This window comes from Bombus flavifrons, chromosome 10, assembly GCF_040668555.2.
Source record: "Bombus flavifrons isolate JBK064 chromosome 10, iyBomFlav1_principal, whole genome shotgun sequence".
Lineage (NCBI taxonomy): Eukaryota > Metazoa > Arthropoda > Insecta > Hymenoptera > Apidae > Bombus > Bombus flavifrons.
In genome coordinates, this window is record NC_138451.1 from 3,525,055 (window position 1) to 3,540,691 (window position 15,637).

General features: G+C 43.4%; 1 protein-coding gene and 1 long non-coding RNA gene across 5 annotated transcripts in view; one reads left to right on the forward strand and one right to left on the reverse strand.

The window, feature by feature from the left end:
• The window catches only part of heca (hdc homolog, cell cycle regulator), a 166,725-nt gene extending 160,242 nt beyond the window's left edge, over nucleotides 1-6,483 (reverse strand). For both annotated transcript variants that reach the window (XR_011174224.1, XM_069121678.1), the window contains exon 1: nucleotides 4,608-6,483. Coding sequence is in view for 1 of the 2 variants with exons in the window: in XM_069121678.1 (XP_068977779.1) it covers nucleotides 4,608-5,368 (761 nt within the window). In the remaining variant the exon portion in view is untranslated. The remainder of the gene's footprint in view (nucleotides 1-4,607) is intronic.
• A 181-nt stretch (nucleotides 6,484-6,664) lies between these two features.
• The window catches only part of LOC138184054 (uncharacterized), a 138,856-nt gene continuing 129,883 nt past the window's right edge, over nucleotides 6,665-15,637 (forward strand). Inside the window, exons 1-2 of one of the 3 annotated variants that reach the window (XR_011174228.1) lie at nucleotides 6,665-7,847; nucleotides 7,951-8,083. This is a non-coding gene — a long non-coding RNA (uncharacterized LOC138184054). The remainder of the gene's footprint in view (nucleotides 7,848-7,950; nucleotides 8,084-15,637) is intronic. The other 2 variants (XR_011174227.1, XR_011174226.1) reach the window with 2 other exon arrangements.

Consider the following 15,637-nt stretch of genomic DNA (forward strand, 5'->3'; position numbering starts at 1 on the left):
AGGTTGCTCGATATCTTTGATCGTTTGACGTTTGAAATATACGCGGAAAAGTCGCAAAACGATGGGCGGAGACTTTTCGATACGAACGTGAATAATCATGTACTTTCGTTTAGTCTTACGCACAAAGGAACGATGCAACGAAATAAAGTTGCGAGATTTTTAAATTCCTAGGAAAAGAAATTCACGAGAGTTGCAAAGGATGGAAAATAACAAGACGAGGGATAGAGTTCCAGAAGATTAAGCTCGCGGTGCCCATCTTCCGAGGATGGAAGAACCCGAAGAGCTACAAAGGGGGACTTTTTAACAACATTCCCGGCGTTCGGCCCGTTTAAATACATCGCGGTGGCGTGATTCCATGCAGTTGGCCTTGGAGGCTGTTAGAGCGTCAAGCTCCTCTCTTCGCTCGCTGGCCCTGAGGAGGTGGCCACGGTCAAGGCTACGAGCACTCTCTCTCCTCTCTTTCTTTCCCTCTCTCCTTCTTTCTTCAACCATCCTATGCCATTCCTCTCTTCCTCCGTCGCTTTACCATCCTCGTCGCATTACCCCCAATGGTAACCAATACCAGCTCGTATCTCTTGTTCGACACGTGTACATATACAGGGTGTTTCAAAAAGTTCGTATCAAACTTGAGGAATACGTAGCGGTCTTTCTTTCTCTTCCGGCAGACACAATTTGGATATTCTACGCTTAACATAATCGTTTCTTTTTGAAATTCTGACACGAATAAAACTCCAACTCATCCCTCTATTACAACGCTCCCGAAGTTTGGTCCAATTTTTTAAAACACTCTGCATATTTCCACCTTACATGTACATCTATGGGTGAGAAAGCAAAGAGAGGGAGAAAGGGGAGGAAGAGCCGCAAGTCGACCGGTGCATTTCACTGCGCGTGAACCACGAACTGCGAAATATCTGCCAGTGCGATTCGCATCGGCGCGTTCGAAACGAAAAAGGAGATAGTCGCCTCCCTGTTGCTTGGTTCGATCACGATAAAGGTGATGGGAGGCCTGGATCCAACGATGCACGAATTTCAGGACTCGCTCCTTGTGTACACCTTGATGGAACCAAGTGAGATTTCGCGTCGATAACAAGGAAAATAAATAATTTGCACCTTGGAGAAACACCAAGATAAAGGGCTTATCAGATTGCCGAGTGTCCGTACCGTGAACCGTTGCAACAATTTACGTTAAGCACGGTTTCGTGCACGATGTAGAAATTGTCGAAAACGGAGAAAGTACGAGGAATTATTAAACGTCATGCTCGCTGGTTGACGACGAAGATTAAAGAGAAAAGTTTCCAGATACGAATCCAACGCCGTCAACGGGATCCAGTCAAAATAAAGAATCGCGTAACCGATGAATACAGAGATAGATACATACATCGTACGATGTGTTTAGCGAAAAGAGATTTCAGCGAGGACTACCCATCGAACCCGGTGGAAAATAAACAGAAATAGGACAAGTTCCAAGACTGGATCTAAATATAGGATATACCCAGTGTGCGTACTATGGGTGGGGCATCCTCGTAATCGTCTCTGTTTGCCACTTTTCTTCTCCTTGCTCTCTTCGCCAGGAGAACTCTAAAAGACAACCTATAACCGTACGCCCATAGAATCCATACTCCAACGACTTACGCGTCCGCGAAAACAGGCCTCCGCGTTCATTCATATCTTAAGATACGCGCGTCTAGAAACACTTTCCTCGCCACGATATGCGACTTGGACGATTGATTTCTTGCTCTCTTTCGTTCTCAATCCCCCTGTTTTCGCGCTGGTTTAGTAGTTTCCTAAGAATGCATCGGTTTGTACGGGCTCAATTTGCTTTTGTCGATGTAGTAAAACAATTCGTGAAAGTCGTTGTATCGTGTAATCTATGAAAAACCTATTATCACTGAAATATATAGCGCTGTGCTTCGTGAGTTTCGCTCTGTGCTATTACCGTATCTACTCTTACGTGCGAAGACGTAACAGAAACGAATATATTCGATGGAAATAAGAACGCGACAGTTTCGTCGGTAGAATAGTGCAGTAACATAAAAAGACTTTCTCGATCGTGCACACGGCTCGTTTGATTTTTAACGTTTCGCCCAACGTTCCAATTCGAATAAATATCTCTGAAAGTTTGAATATCGAAAGATCGCGGATAAAAAGACCGATTGAACATTGTGTTTACGATTTCTTAAAAGACCGGCAGCGACAAAGGGAGTGTAACGTCGCCTGAGAAGAAACGCCTGGAGGCATAGTAGGCTATCTACGATTTAGATCATCGGCCGGTCCTTTCAAAGATGCGAGCGAGGATCGAATTACCAGCTCAATTCATCCATGAACTTCTGCGTAGCCGAATATATCGCATGTTTGCGAAGAGCCGCCGGTATTGTACGCTCGAACGAACCTACCGAAAACGTCGCCGATACGCGTTATATTTCTCGATCCGACACCCTTCCTTTCACTTCGCAAAGATTCCGTGCGTTTTCTTCTTTCTATCGGTTTCTGAAGCACAAGAGAGACCGCTTTTCCCGTCATTTGGCCACCATCTGGCTCCTTCGACCAAAGTATTTCGCGAAACACCGTTCTTTCTCTCTCTCTTTCTCTATCTCTCCTTTCTCCACAGCGATTATTTATAGCCGTATATATATACGCCGCAAACGCGAAACAACTCCAACGCCCAAGAGATGAAAATATTCCCGGCCGCGTTTTTTATACGAGCTTCGAAATCGCGCTATAAAAGGAGGAACGACGGAAGCGTGTGCTTTCCATACGGAATACGTTCGTACGTTTTAACCCCCTGAAATACGCGATTCCATCGTCCCCGCGCTGCTTCTCGCGAGGCTGAACTTTAACACGACACATTCAAGGGCGTGACAAAAGCTCTATATCGAAAATCCTTCGAAATCCTTCGCCCTTCTTACCCTCGCGTTTATCATTTTTGTCTTGCTTCCAAGGTATGAGAATCATAAGAGGAAACTAGAGATACATATACGACCTTCCGGTTTAATCTTAATGCCACGATATTCAAATATATACGCATAGGCGAACATCATTGTATACTTTTCCACTGTGAGATTAACCTACCGTTCAAATTTATTCTTCTTCGTAGTAGGAATAGACAGTCGCAAAATTCTAAGACGAATTTTTCAAAATCGCGCTTGCAACATTTCTCCGTATCGTTTCTTTCTACTTTTTAATTTATCAGGTTGTCCACTGTAAATGATTCGTACAGTTTGGTCAGAAAATTATCCGGTCATCTGAGTATTTTACGTTCAATTTATAAAGCATAGTTGTTTTTCATTGTAGGAACCTAACTTATTTTCAAACTACTGACCTATTAGTGTATTAGTGATAAATATTTATCGGGATTAGATTATTTCTAAATATTCGTTTTTACTGTTTCGTAATTGTCGATAAGATATGCTAAATTATGCGTAAGCAATCGGATATTCTTAAGACTATCCTTGCGTATTAAAAACTGTGCAATTAATTGAAGAATAATGAATTTCTTTTAGCAAAGATTAAAAGAAACTTCTTTATAGTGGAAAAAAATCAAATACAGTATATAGGTTGAGATATCCTGATTAAGTGTGTCAAGGTCACTCAAATTTTTCGGTTCGCTCGAGTATCAACATATATTCCGCGTGATAGTTCTATCGAAGTTACCTTGCCAATTTAACCAAATGACTAATGGCGTGGGATGAAAATGACGCGAAGGAGAGAACGAGTAACTAGTAGCGACTACATATTAAGCCTGCGATTCGAAAGAAACGTTCCTCTTATCGACGTCACTGAAAGTAAACCAGCGAGGCCAGAAGAGCTTGCGTGGGAGAGAAACGTGACCACTTTGATAAGGGATCGCGATAATTGTATTCTTACACGTTGTGGACCTCACAGGAAGCCATCGGTATCGTGACCGCCGGGCCAATTATTGTTTGTAACAAGCCAACCATTTTTTCCCCCTTCCACTTTTAATTCAAAAAACCTCGGTTAATTTCTGCCGCGTAAATTCACGTAATTGCAAAGGGTCACCACCGACTTAAAAAACTTTTCGCCTATCTTCATCTCGCATCGCGTAAGCAGGATATTAATTTTCTACTTCAGTGACGTTCAACGTGACAAACAAATTGTACGTTACGATTTGCGTATACGTGGGTTATGCGTTTCAAATTTGGACATTAAGCTTGGATATGCATACAAATATGGAAATTAAGCTTTGAATCCTATCGTAGATGAAATTTCATCTCACGCGAATTGTTCTGATTTTCCTAAAAAAACAACTTGTTTCGATCGTCGTTATCGAATTACGCGTACGATGTGTCTTTCGGAAACCACGTTGATCGACTTTACAAATTGAAGTCGTCTGAGTAATAATAACTTTTTATAAGATGTACAACAACTTTTACGAATGACCATATATCATATGCATATCCAGCTTAATTGCACAAGATAATATTAATTACCCTGTTTTAAGAATCAGATTGTAAATAAACCGATAAAGAGAGCTGTATCAATGTAGGTTCGATTTAGTACTTTATACAGCACAAAAAAATAAAAGATCAGAAGAAGATAAGAAGAAGATAAGTAATAAAAAAGAAAGCAGAAAAAGGTTAAAAACTCACCGAGCTCGATCACTGAAGAAATCAACCTTGCTCTTCTTCTTCATAATGACCTGGGGCTGATGAAGGGGGCTAACGCTGGGTTCGCTGGTGGCCGGTGGTGAGCTGGAACCAGTGCTGGACGAGAGCGAGCCAGCCCTTCCACGGCCGGATTCGATCAACTGTGCCTCGGTTGGACCGCGACCATTCGTCGAAACGTGATTGCCGTGGCTCGGCGGTCCAGCCGAAACGGCTAAAGTAGGTCTGGTATTCTGACGATTGCGTCGTTTCTTCTTCTTCGCCTCGTTCTCGTCTTGCCTGTTTCCAGTAACGTTCCCAGTTCCCGGTGGCATCCAATCGAGATCTTTCTTCAGATGTCCACGTCCGCAACGACAGCCGCACGCTTTAAAGGCCAGATCGTAACCCTTTTTCGTCCAAAGATTCTGATGGCGCTGTCGCTCGGACCAACTACGGGCGCGTCCGCAACTCTTCAAATACGTAAGCACGGTTTGCTCCCAGGCGTCGAAACACTCGCGATGCATGAACTGACCGATCGGGCAGTTATCGTTGTTGCACATCACCTTGACCGCGTCGTGTAGAGCGTTTAAGCGAATTAAAGCGTCACCCCGGAGGCACTCGCCGGTAGGCGTGCAGCAACGGGTCGTCTGATTCTGTGTTAGCAGGTTGTTCTCCATCGTGTCGTTTATACCACCGCCACCGGCTCCTCCACCGCCGTTCTCCATCAGTACACCAGCGTGGCCGTTCGCGTGACGCCGCGGTGCCATCACTTCCTCCTCACGGATCGATGTCAAACCCGCCCTTACGAACCGGCCCGTCTCTTCCAACTCGTTGTACACCGTTGTGAACCACAAACCGATGCTTCGTATCGTGTTTTCTCGATTCTAGGGAAACTAGGTAAGTGACACTCCGGTCGTAGACCAAATAGCTAATCAGAGGTAAACTTCTGCACGGCTAAGCGTTATACAACTTCGTTTCTTTCACGTTACCCCTCGGTTATTCTATTCTTTCATCTTCACGCATTTCCCGCGTCTCGGTTGCGTCGTCACACGCACATCCATTCAATGAGTGGCTTCTTGATGGTTTGCCAAGTGGCGCGCAGTAAATTGCAGAGACACGCAGCGGATGTATCTGGTACTGAAAGAAAAAAAGGCGCGCACCACAACGAGAAAAATCGCGCTGGTTCGATCGGTGATCAGGGACAGAACGAACACAAGCTGGAACTAAGTGTCATTCGCTGATGTTCTTTCCTCTCGACACGGAGAATTTGTGAAAAAAAGAAGTAATGGTCACTCCAAGCACGATTACAAGAAATATCACTGTAAGCAACGAGCGCGACTCGGTTTCGAAAAGAATCTGTCTTTCGGTCGTGGCGTCGCAATGTGTTTCGTGCAACAAAGTCAAGGTCAGCGTGGTTCCGCGACGCCACGTCGCGGTAGTTTCGACAAAGTCTAAGTTTCTCGATGACTGTTCGTACTCGAAACTGCGTATATTGTCGACGAAGGCCTCGGATACTCGGTGTCCAACGATATCGTACGAAAGATGATTCTCTAACCGGCACTGTCGGGCAAATGTGTCGGTTCGCTCTCGTCCGTCGAATGTCAGGGTCACCGGCGCAGAGCGCGCGCAGCGTGGAACGCAATTTTCGATCGAAGTTCCGTGACGCGTTCCCCGGTTCGCTCAAACGAAAGAGACGACGACGACGACGACGACGACACAACGGATCCAACAAAACCTACACGAGGCACACCGAGGCTCCGCTTCCTTCTCTTTTCTTTTTCTCTCGTGCCACACGGAGAGTCCACGACGAAAAACACTTGCTCGCACGTAGGGTGCACCAGTCACTGAGCGCCGGCGACGACAGCGTGCCGGCTGCCGCGGCTCGGCGCGCGGGCGAGCGCGAAAGTGAGGCCCCATTGGGTGAAAGCGAAAGCATGGTGGGGGTCACGGCTAGCGCGCCAATCGATGCGCGCCGTTGTCGTCCCTCCGACGGGCGCACGCTACCTCTCTATATTTCTGTCCTTCTCCTACTTATACGTCTGTCTTTCTCGCACTCGCAGCCGGCGCTGCAACACGAGCGCGCGTTTTACTTTTCGAAGCCGGCGAGGAGGCCTACGAATATGTAATCCTGGATACGGGTGTGCGCGTACGTGCAAGGGGACGTGTTTGCGCCACGAATACTATCGCGAGTCGACGTATCTCTCGAACTTACGCAGAAATCGTAACGAGATAATGCTCTGTAAATTGAAAATTCACTTCTACCGGATCCCGAATCTCGTTGCGAAGGGAAAGCGGGTTGAACGACTCGGAAGGAAACACCCAGAGACAGAGTTGAATTAACGCAGTCAGAAATGGCGTTCGTGGATTGGCACGAAGAAAACTGATCTCTTGCCTATTTCTTTATGCTTCGATGCTTCGTACTGGCTGATGTCCACGGAAACGTCTCAATCTCGTACCCCGTATCACGTGGAAAACCTTTTCGATGTTCGATTATATACACGATACATCGTTCAAAATTTTCGTGAGTCTCTCTATCGTTTTGAGGTAGTAGTTGGCAGCGTAATACGTAATACAGTGAGTGTACGTGCCCGATTCCACGTCTCTATTTCTAATTAGCAATGACTCAACTCGAGACGTATGGTCGCATGCCAATGATAAGCGGATGTACAATATTTTGCGCGTATTCTAGTTGTCGTAGAGGTACGTCCAAGTATTTACTTGTAGTCCTATATACAATTTCGAACAAGGACACGAAACATTCTAAAAACCGAGCACGAATTCCCTTCGAAGCGTTATATGTCGCGTATTCTTGCGGTCAGTAAATACGCTGCTCTGGTGACAGTGTATACATGCTCGCTACACTCTGTTTTTCCCGAATGTAACTTCTCTCGTGTGTACTCTCGCTTCCAGGGATCACCGGTATGAAACACAACCGTATGCGTTTCACGAGGTGTAAATATTTACGCCGCTGGCCCTTGGATATATTACATCGAAATTCTAGAGAGAACGGTCGCGGTTCTTTTTGCGTCGCGAACTTAACCTCTTCTGTACGCGCCGTATTTTCGCGACGCGAGTTTTTTTACGCTGTTCGCGCCTTAATATCGTACTCGTCATAAATTTCGATGACACATCGAGCGTAATGTTCGTTCCTGACGCGATCGCGAATCTCTTTCGAATATACGTGGACGTGAACTCGTGTGTACTGTTCGTGAGAATAAAAATTCGTGGACAATGATCCCGCAATAGGTATGTAAGCAAGCTTAGAGGTTAATTCGACAATCTTTAAATTTAACCAAGGTCGCGGTCGTCCCGTCTTTGTAACATATCTGACATTTAGTTTTATTTTCAGCGTCATTTTCAATGTCGCAGTCGTACCAACTGTTCGAGAAAGAATGCAGTCACACGACGAAATTTATTTGAAATCGAAACGCTATTCTGGACTTGTGACGCGATGACGTGAATACGTAGTCCGCAGCTGGTAAGTAAATACATATATACTTCCATACTTATTGGAACCACTCTAAGATTCAAGATTATTACGTGTAACGAGAGAAATCGCTTGGATGTTCGTAACGAACGTCGAGAGCGCATCGAAGCCATCTTTCGACCAGCACGAAAACAGCATTATGTTTACTTCGTTCTGTCCGCGATCTGAAAATATCGTGAATGCGTTTATTGATAAATAAATCCCAGCCCCCAGTATCTATATCGTTGCCCGCGATTTATTCTGTTGCTTTCTGTCTCACTCTCACGGTGTTTATCGAAATTCTTGACAAGCGAATTGCACAAACAACGCACAGATACATAACAGGCAAGTGTGTTGCGCTCGCTTCTTATCGTATGCGTCCCGCTTATCTACAACGAAGGTCATTAATGGCAGAGATTTCAGTCGTTGGTGGGCGAAATAAGAATTCATCGGTACAAAAATAAACCGTATGAAAAATCCGTGGCGTAAATCGTTGCCCCGCTTCTCTACGTGGTTACCGAACTTTCTGCCCGGTTCCCTTTTATCGACGACGTCGCGGTTCCTACAAAAAAGTATATTGGTCACAGGCGAGAAATAAAGAGAAAAGAAAGAAAGAGGAGAGGCACAGTTATCGAGAATGCCAACGGCTGCGAATTTTTATCACCCACGTGCACGTGTTTGCGTGTGCACGCATATTGCGAGCGATTATCGACACCTACGCACACGTGTCTCCTGGGAAAGATCGCCGCCGCGGTCGAAAGTTCCTGATATTGATATTAACTAGAGATGGATGGCAACGTGATTTCTAGATTCGCGAAATTCGAATCCAAAGCCTCCCGAGGTCTTAATTTGTTTTTTTTTTCTTTAGATAATGTAAACAGTTGTAGTGGATTCGTAACGTGAAATCGTTCCAATTGCGGTAAATCGTAACAATTGAAGGAAGTATAAAATTTAAATACAAACTCGATTGGATCATTATTAGTATGCCACGATATTCTCGTAAATTAGCGGTACAAATTATTATTTACCTAGATTTCTAGAGTTTCAAATTACAAAAGTAGCACAAAGTTTTGCGTAAATAAACGTAACGTTAATACGTAAACGTGATGTTATTACAAAATAATAAATTTGGTAATATATACATCAATCGTTCACATAAATATTATCGAGTGCTGACAAATCATGACCTCGATGCCATCGATGGGATGTAGGAAATTTTGTCGTAATTTTTCGAGCATTCCCACGGGCATCGACGTCACGTCAAGAGAGGAACACACTCTATCTGGAACACAATAACAAAGAGTCGATTTTGCCCGGCTGTCAGCTCGCGTGTGCTCGTGTGAGCGAAAAGCACGCGGCAGCGAGCTGGCTCCTGGGACACCAGCGAAACGAGATACGTATTAGATTACGTTGCATAATTTTATCGGCGATCGTAAAGCTGTTACGAAACGTGAGACTCCCAATTCTCTAACGACATGAGCCATAAATAACGCGTGTTGATCAAAATAACGTCAAGCAATCCTTAAATGCAGCTCCACGCTACCGTACTCGTATCAATCAATGTTCGAAAGATGCGTAATTTAATTTTTATTAGTCATAGGCTTATCAATAATTTAGCAAAGAATGCAGTACGATTGTTTTCACAAATTACTAATTATCTGCGTAGAGATATATGTGTTACGGATATAGTAGTTCATCAAAATGATTACGAAGTCCGTTAGCACGACCTTCGAGGTAAACACAGCAGATACAAAAGATCGTTTCGTTTCTTTACTTCGTTTCTTTTTTTTTTTGTCGAAACATTCCATGAGCGTGACGAGGAGGACAGGCCGATGTTTTACGACTATTCTCACGTGACGAACACTCAGCCGTGGCATTAAATAAAGCGTAATTCTAAAGCAGGAAGAATTACGACGTCTTTTCTTCTGTGAATCTCGAGAGCATACATAAATATTCACACGATACCAGAGAGGTGAATTCAGTTCGTTTGTGACAATGCATTTCCGCTATTTAGACGGAAACCGTGTAAATATTGTAGCGCGGTGGTAAGGGGCATAGAATAACGGGGAATCCAGGTCAGTCGGTGGTTGAATTTCGCCATGGCTTTACGCAAACTGCGTAGGGTAAACGGGGGACCATAACCGAGGGGGGTGCCACCCCGGTAACACGAGGTCGAGGCATCCGAAAAAGGATAATCCAGCATCCTCGAGAGGACCCCGCATGAAAAAGTTGTTTTGATCGTTTCGGGTTTCTAGGACGGTGACCGTGAATGAGGCTTTAGCTGGTATACGACTCGTTTGAGGGGGTCTTTCGGATGCAGGGAGAACCAGATGTCACTGAAAGGAACACGGCCTATCCCTTTGGGTTCGCGCGCTCGAGGAGTGCCAGGGTGCCCGATTAAAAAATTCGAACGGCGCGCGTGAAGGGGATAGGAACGGAACTAAGGCAGAGACAATTGGACGGAAGAAAAATTCCTTTTGTTCGAAAACGAACCAGCCCCCTGGCATTGTGTCGCCTTTCCTTTCTTCCGAGAAAGGAGTAACGAAGATTAATAATTTCCTCGTCGACTCCGGTGCCTTCCTTAACTAGCTTAAAGTCGCCGTGTAGACGTCTATTACTCGTTGGCAAAGAAACAACAATGAAATAGAAACGATACTGTAGGTTTCTGTTTTGCAATTCAGTGCGCTTCGTATCATTCGCTTGAACATTTAAAAAATGCCAACAACATTATTTATATATCTAGATTATCGTTAATTAATTTATAGCCAAGGTTAAAATTAAACTGATATCGTTTGTTTCTTACAAAACATTACCAGACTTCAAAAAATCTATTAGCTTATTCGACTATGTCATGTTTCTTTAAGCGCAAAGTAGAGTATATTCACTTGGTAGGACAATTTTATCCATATAATCAAGGCAGCGGGGCCTCTAAAATGTTTTATAATAGAGGATATGAACATAAAATATTTCTATGAGTAACTGTTCAAATTCTTGCACGAGTCAGCGTACGTATTCGTTCTTTGTAAATACGTGTAGCGGTACGAGTATAGAAGAGCGCGATGGTACGAAAGGGTGACTCGCTGGCACGGGCAAAGATTCAAAGTCCCGGGTGCACACACACATACACACGCAGAGAGTTTCATGCGGCGCTAGGTGAACGGGTGGAGGTGGTGGCGGCTGTTCGCGCGGTGGCTGGGGTTTTGAAGGTTGGGGGCACCAGGTTGACCGTGGGGTGCTGGAAAGCGGGGGTGTAGGTCTAGGTTCAGGGGCGGCATTGCCCGGGTGGGCGTGCACTTTCGGTTTCAAGCTGCGCATGCTCGTTGCATACTCGTTCTCTCCCTCTGCAGTCGTAGTCTGTATTCGCTCATAAAGTTTCTAGCCACGTAAAATTCACTACCACCACGTCACGCGTCGCTGCTCGTTGTTCCTGTACGAGGAATGAACGTGTTCTCGATGGAGCCGGCACGGCGCCTCCGTCTGGATCCGTCCTTGTCTTGTCAGAATCGAAAATTATAGAGCGTGGACGAATAAGTTCGAACTACCAACGCATCCTTGCCGATATCTCCACTCTCGAATTCCGCTGGTTCACCCCGTTTCTCGGACTTGTTACGCACCCTTCGTGCCTTTCCTGCGCCGCTAGCTCGAATAGTAAACGCGCCCCTTTAGGTTCCGCGAATTCAGGCTCGAGATACTGGTGCGAGAAACTTCTCTTTGAGAGAATGAAATTATTTTTTCGCCAGTTTGTCTAAAAATGGACGGCGGTAGTCGATACGTGGCTTACATAATTTTTTTCAATACTTAAAATAAGAATAATTTGATCGGAAACAAATGCTTTCCGTACGTTTCTCTTCCATCTGTGATCAACCACGCCCTGTCTGAATAAACGTGGCCAGAGGACGGTTCTCGACTTTGGGCTCCTAAATATCAAGGGTTACGCGATAATTAATTTCATTCCATAATTCAAGTTGGTCCATGCAGACAATTAGTTTGCCGTTAGTAGGCAGTTACAAATGTTCCACGAGATGCCTTGTTTTCTGAGTTTACCTAGAAAATTTCGTTATTCGCGCGAAAATGCAATTTTCAACGCGAGTTTCCACTGTGCTTGATAGAACGCTGCAATTCGTAATCTCATTGACTACCAGAATACGTGTAAAGCTATGATTACATTGGTCGTGTTTTTACCAAGTATACAAATTCTTATGAGTGTATTGCAAATTTTCGTGCAAACTTGAAAATTGCAAAAAATAATAACGTATGCACGCGGAAATATACATAAATATTGGTATAAAATATCCAAAATACAGTACTCGTTATAATATTTCATAGGTGAAACAGATAGCAGGCATACGTTCAATTTTTCCATTCATGAAAGAACAACTCGTCAGAACACGCATCCACTGTAACCGTAGCTTAATGGGCAGACTACGGATGTTCATGCAAATGCATGTTTTTACACAGCACTAGTAGGGAAATGAAACCTTGATAAAAATTTGTCACGCGACACAGAAGATTATAAAAACATGTTTTTTATTTTACATCTTTGCATATGCTTTGCATATTTATGTTAAAGAACCTATGCAGGAACGTATTACGTTATTTACTTATATAACAAATTGATATAATTCATCGGAACTGTGTAAAATGCTAATGCCAATAACATAACGTACATTTCGACTAATTTGAAAAACTTTGAAAATCAGATAACAATTGTAAATTTATACAAAGCGTTTGCAATTTATTATAACCATTATTATAGCCCCAATTATGCCAGAATAATTGCAAAAGTACAGTTAAATATCTATTATTAAATATCGTAGATAGTATTAGATATATTAAATTAATATCAACCATATTGCTCACATATTCTCTATGTTTCTCGTGCCCATATATTTGCATACTTTTTACGCACAAATATCATATCTTTTTGTATATTTAACACGCATAAACGTTCGCGTTCTACTAATGGATACTAGCGGGTATAACACGATGAATCGTTAGAGAAATACGATGTTCGTGATTTATGAATCCCGCGTGCAAAGAGAACAAGGACCGTACACCATTGTCGTGCGGTGCGCTTCAAGACGAAACCTTTCCACGACACATTCAATTTCTGTTAAACGCGATTCACAATAGCCTGGTAAGTTGCTATTACGCAATTTTGCTCGTCCCAGCGGCGCGCTTCTCTCACCGCCTCTTGATTTTTGCGATTACAGCCAGCCGCACAAGCGAAGAATGATAACGAAGTTAGCACAGGATTTATCCCGCTATTTTATTTCATCGCGAGAATTTGCTTTTACGTATGAAGACTACGCGGAAAGGCCACGGTGAGTCGTATTTCGTATTTTTTGGGGAAAAATAGGAAAGTCCTTTTGAAATTCAACACGTTGTCAACCAATCTCGCGTTACCAAAGTTGTCTTCTTACTCGGGTTTAGAGCGAGACATGGACAAAAGTATACTTTTCGTGTTTTCCTTCTGGGATCTTCGTACGCTTTTGTAGAATTAAAATGTCACGGCAACGGTCGTACATTTTATGAGCGCGTTCTCCGCGAACGAGATATAACAACAACGGATATATCCAGTTTCGTAATTTTTTCGCGGGATTCAATTCCGCGGCCAGTCGTGTAACTATAAACGAGTTCGGTGCAATGAACGGAAATTGATATATTATTCGAGCATGTAGCGGAAACAGGTTTAATTAAGAGGCTTCGATAAACGAGCTGTTCTTGACGATGGCCAATGTTATAGGATCGGCAACAGCGATCAAAAATAAAGTATTTACTCGCTTTGAATAATCTTTGTTCGCGTTACGGCGTACTAGCTTATGTGAAAACTAAATTTACCAAATAACGAGTAATTCGATTATCCCATTTGACGTAAGAATTATCAAGTTGTTCCAAAAGTAACTGTTAGAATTTAATCTTAAATTTAAGATAAATAATCTGTGGAAGACACAATGTTTATGTTGAAATAATATTAGGTGATATATTTTAAATATATTTGGTTCTGTAATTCTGTTTAATAAATAAGTGAGTGATATGGTGTAATTAACAAAGTGTGCAGGTGAAGAATTTATGGGTTGTTGACAGTTGGCCAGTTACTCTCAGACTAACTGTACGTAGTGACCCATGGTCCCTTAAAAGATTTTGAACCCCACTCTCTATACAGTAGTGAGTATGACCTGTGTAAGTGTTCTATTCGAATGGCTGTGTAGGTGTCTGTATAAGATTAATATCGTTGTATTCCAACAGTAACATAATATAATATCGAAATAGAGAAGTCTGTATAAAGTAAAATATGCGACTTATCGATTTACTGACATTATTAGCCGATAAGTTATCGCGCAAAAGAGCCACGGAATGTATACAGTTTTTTGAGGTTAGAATTTGTTCATGATAGACTGGACTTATTTCCGTCGCTAGGCAAAGAGCTATTCATAGCGTACCGACATGCAATTGCATAAAGCTAGTGGATACGTTGACCCTAAGTGTTACGTAACTCGCGTCTAGTGGCAGCTATCAGCACAACGATAACACAACGACTCGATACGCCGTGGTCGTTGTGCCGTCGTATATCTATGAGTGCATTTCTGCCTAGATCGTTGTATTATTCGCAATCTACCCATGCTGTTATCTTTCGGTAACGTCCATCGACTTTCGAAACAAGCGTTCCATTCGTATGCCGTTACCGAACGACCGCGACGAGGAGAGAGACTCGCACGTTCTTCCATCGGAAACCTGGTACGTTTCTGCGTGTACGTGAGAACGGTACGAGTAAATGACCTAGGAAGGATATCGATGCTTGCAGTAATATGGGATTGTCTTCGATAAACGAATAGGTACAGTAAGTCTGTAAGGAATAAAAAATTCTGAGGCGGGCGTGTGCAGTTGGATTAAAGTCTCGATGTGGGTCATGCGATAAGAATAAGACTGTCAGATAATTTGGACGTATTTGTCGATCATGATATATCAGAAAGATATAACTTTTACGTGGAATAGTCACCGTTAAACGTAGATGATGTTTCATTATGGGGATTCGTCTTCTTTAATCTCCAGGGAGAGATATTTGTAAATGTATAAAGTTGATGATTCCTATTAGGATTTATAGGTATATCGTCTCGACGTTCGTCTACTTCGACAATTCTACGAAGGAAATTTTGCTACAGACGCTAACAGGGTTAAATTGAAAAGAAAAATCCTTATTAACTTGGTCATGTCGTGTGTAACGTATCTCTTGGTGATCGCGATTCTCGTATTCTGGCATCTGACAGCGCGTCGTAGGATTACAGAACGTTCAGTCGGATTGTAAAGTTTGCCTGCAGCGAATGGTAGAAACTGTCAGGCGTCGAGCAAAGTTTCCAACAAAGCCAACGACGGTTCGATGGCTTCGGTACGCTCGCCAAGATCGAAACTGGGTTACGTGCGATGCGCTCCCGGCTTCGAAATAAGCGGACAGAGATCCCCGCGACGATCACGCGACAAAGCCACGGTCAACTCGCTTCTGTCGATGCTGCTGTTGCATCTTCCGTACGTGTGCACGTGTTTTATTTGAAAACTGGTCGCACGAAAAGAT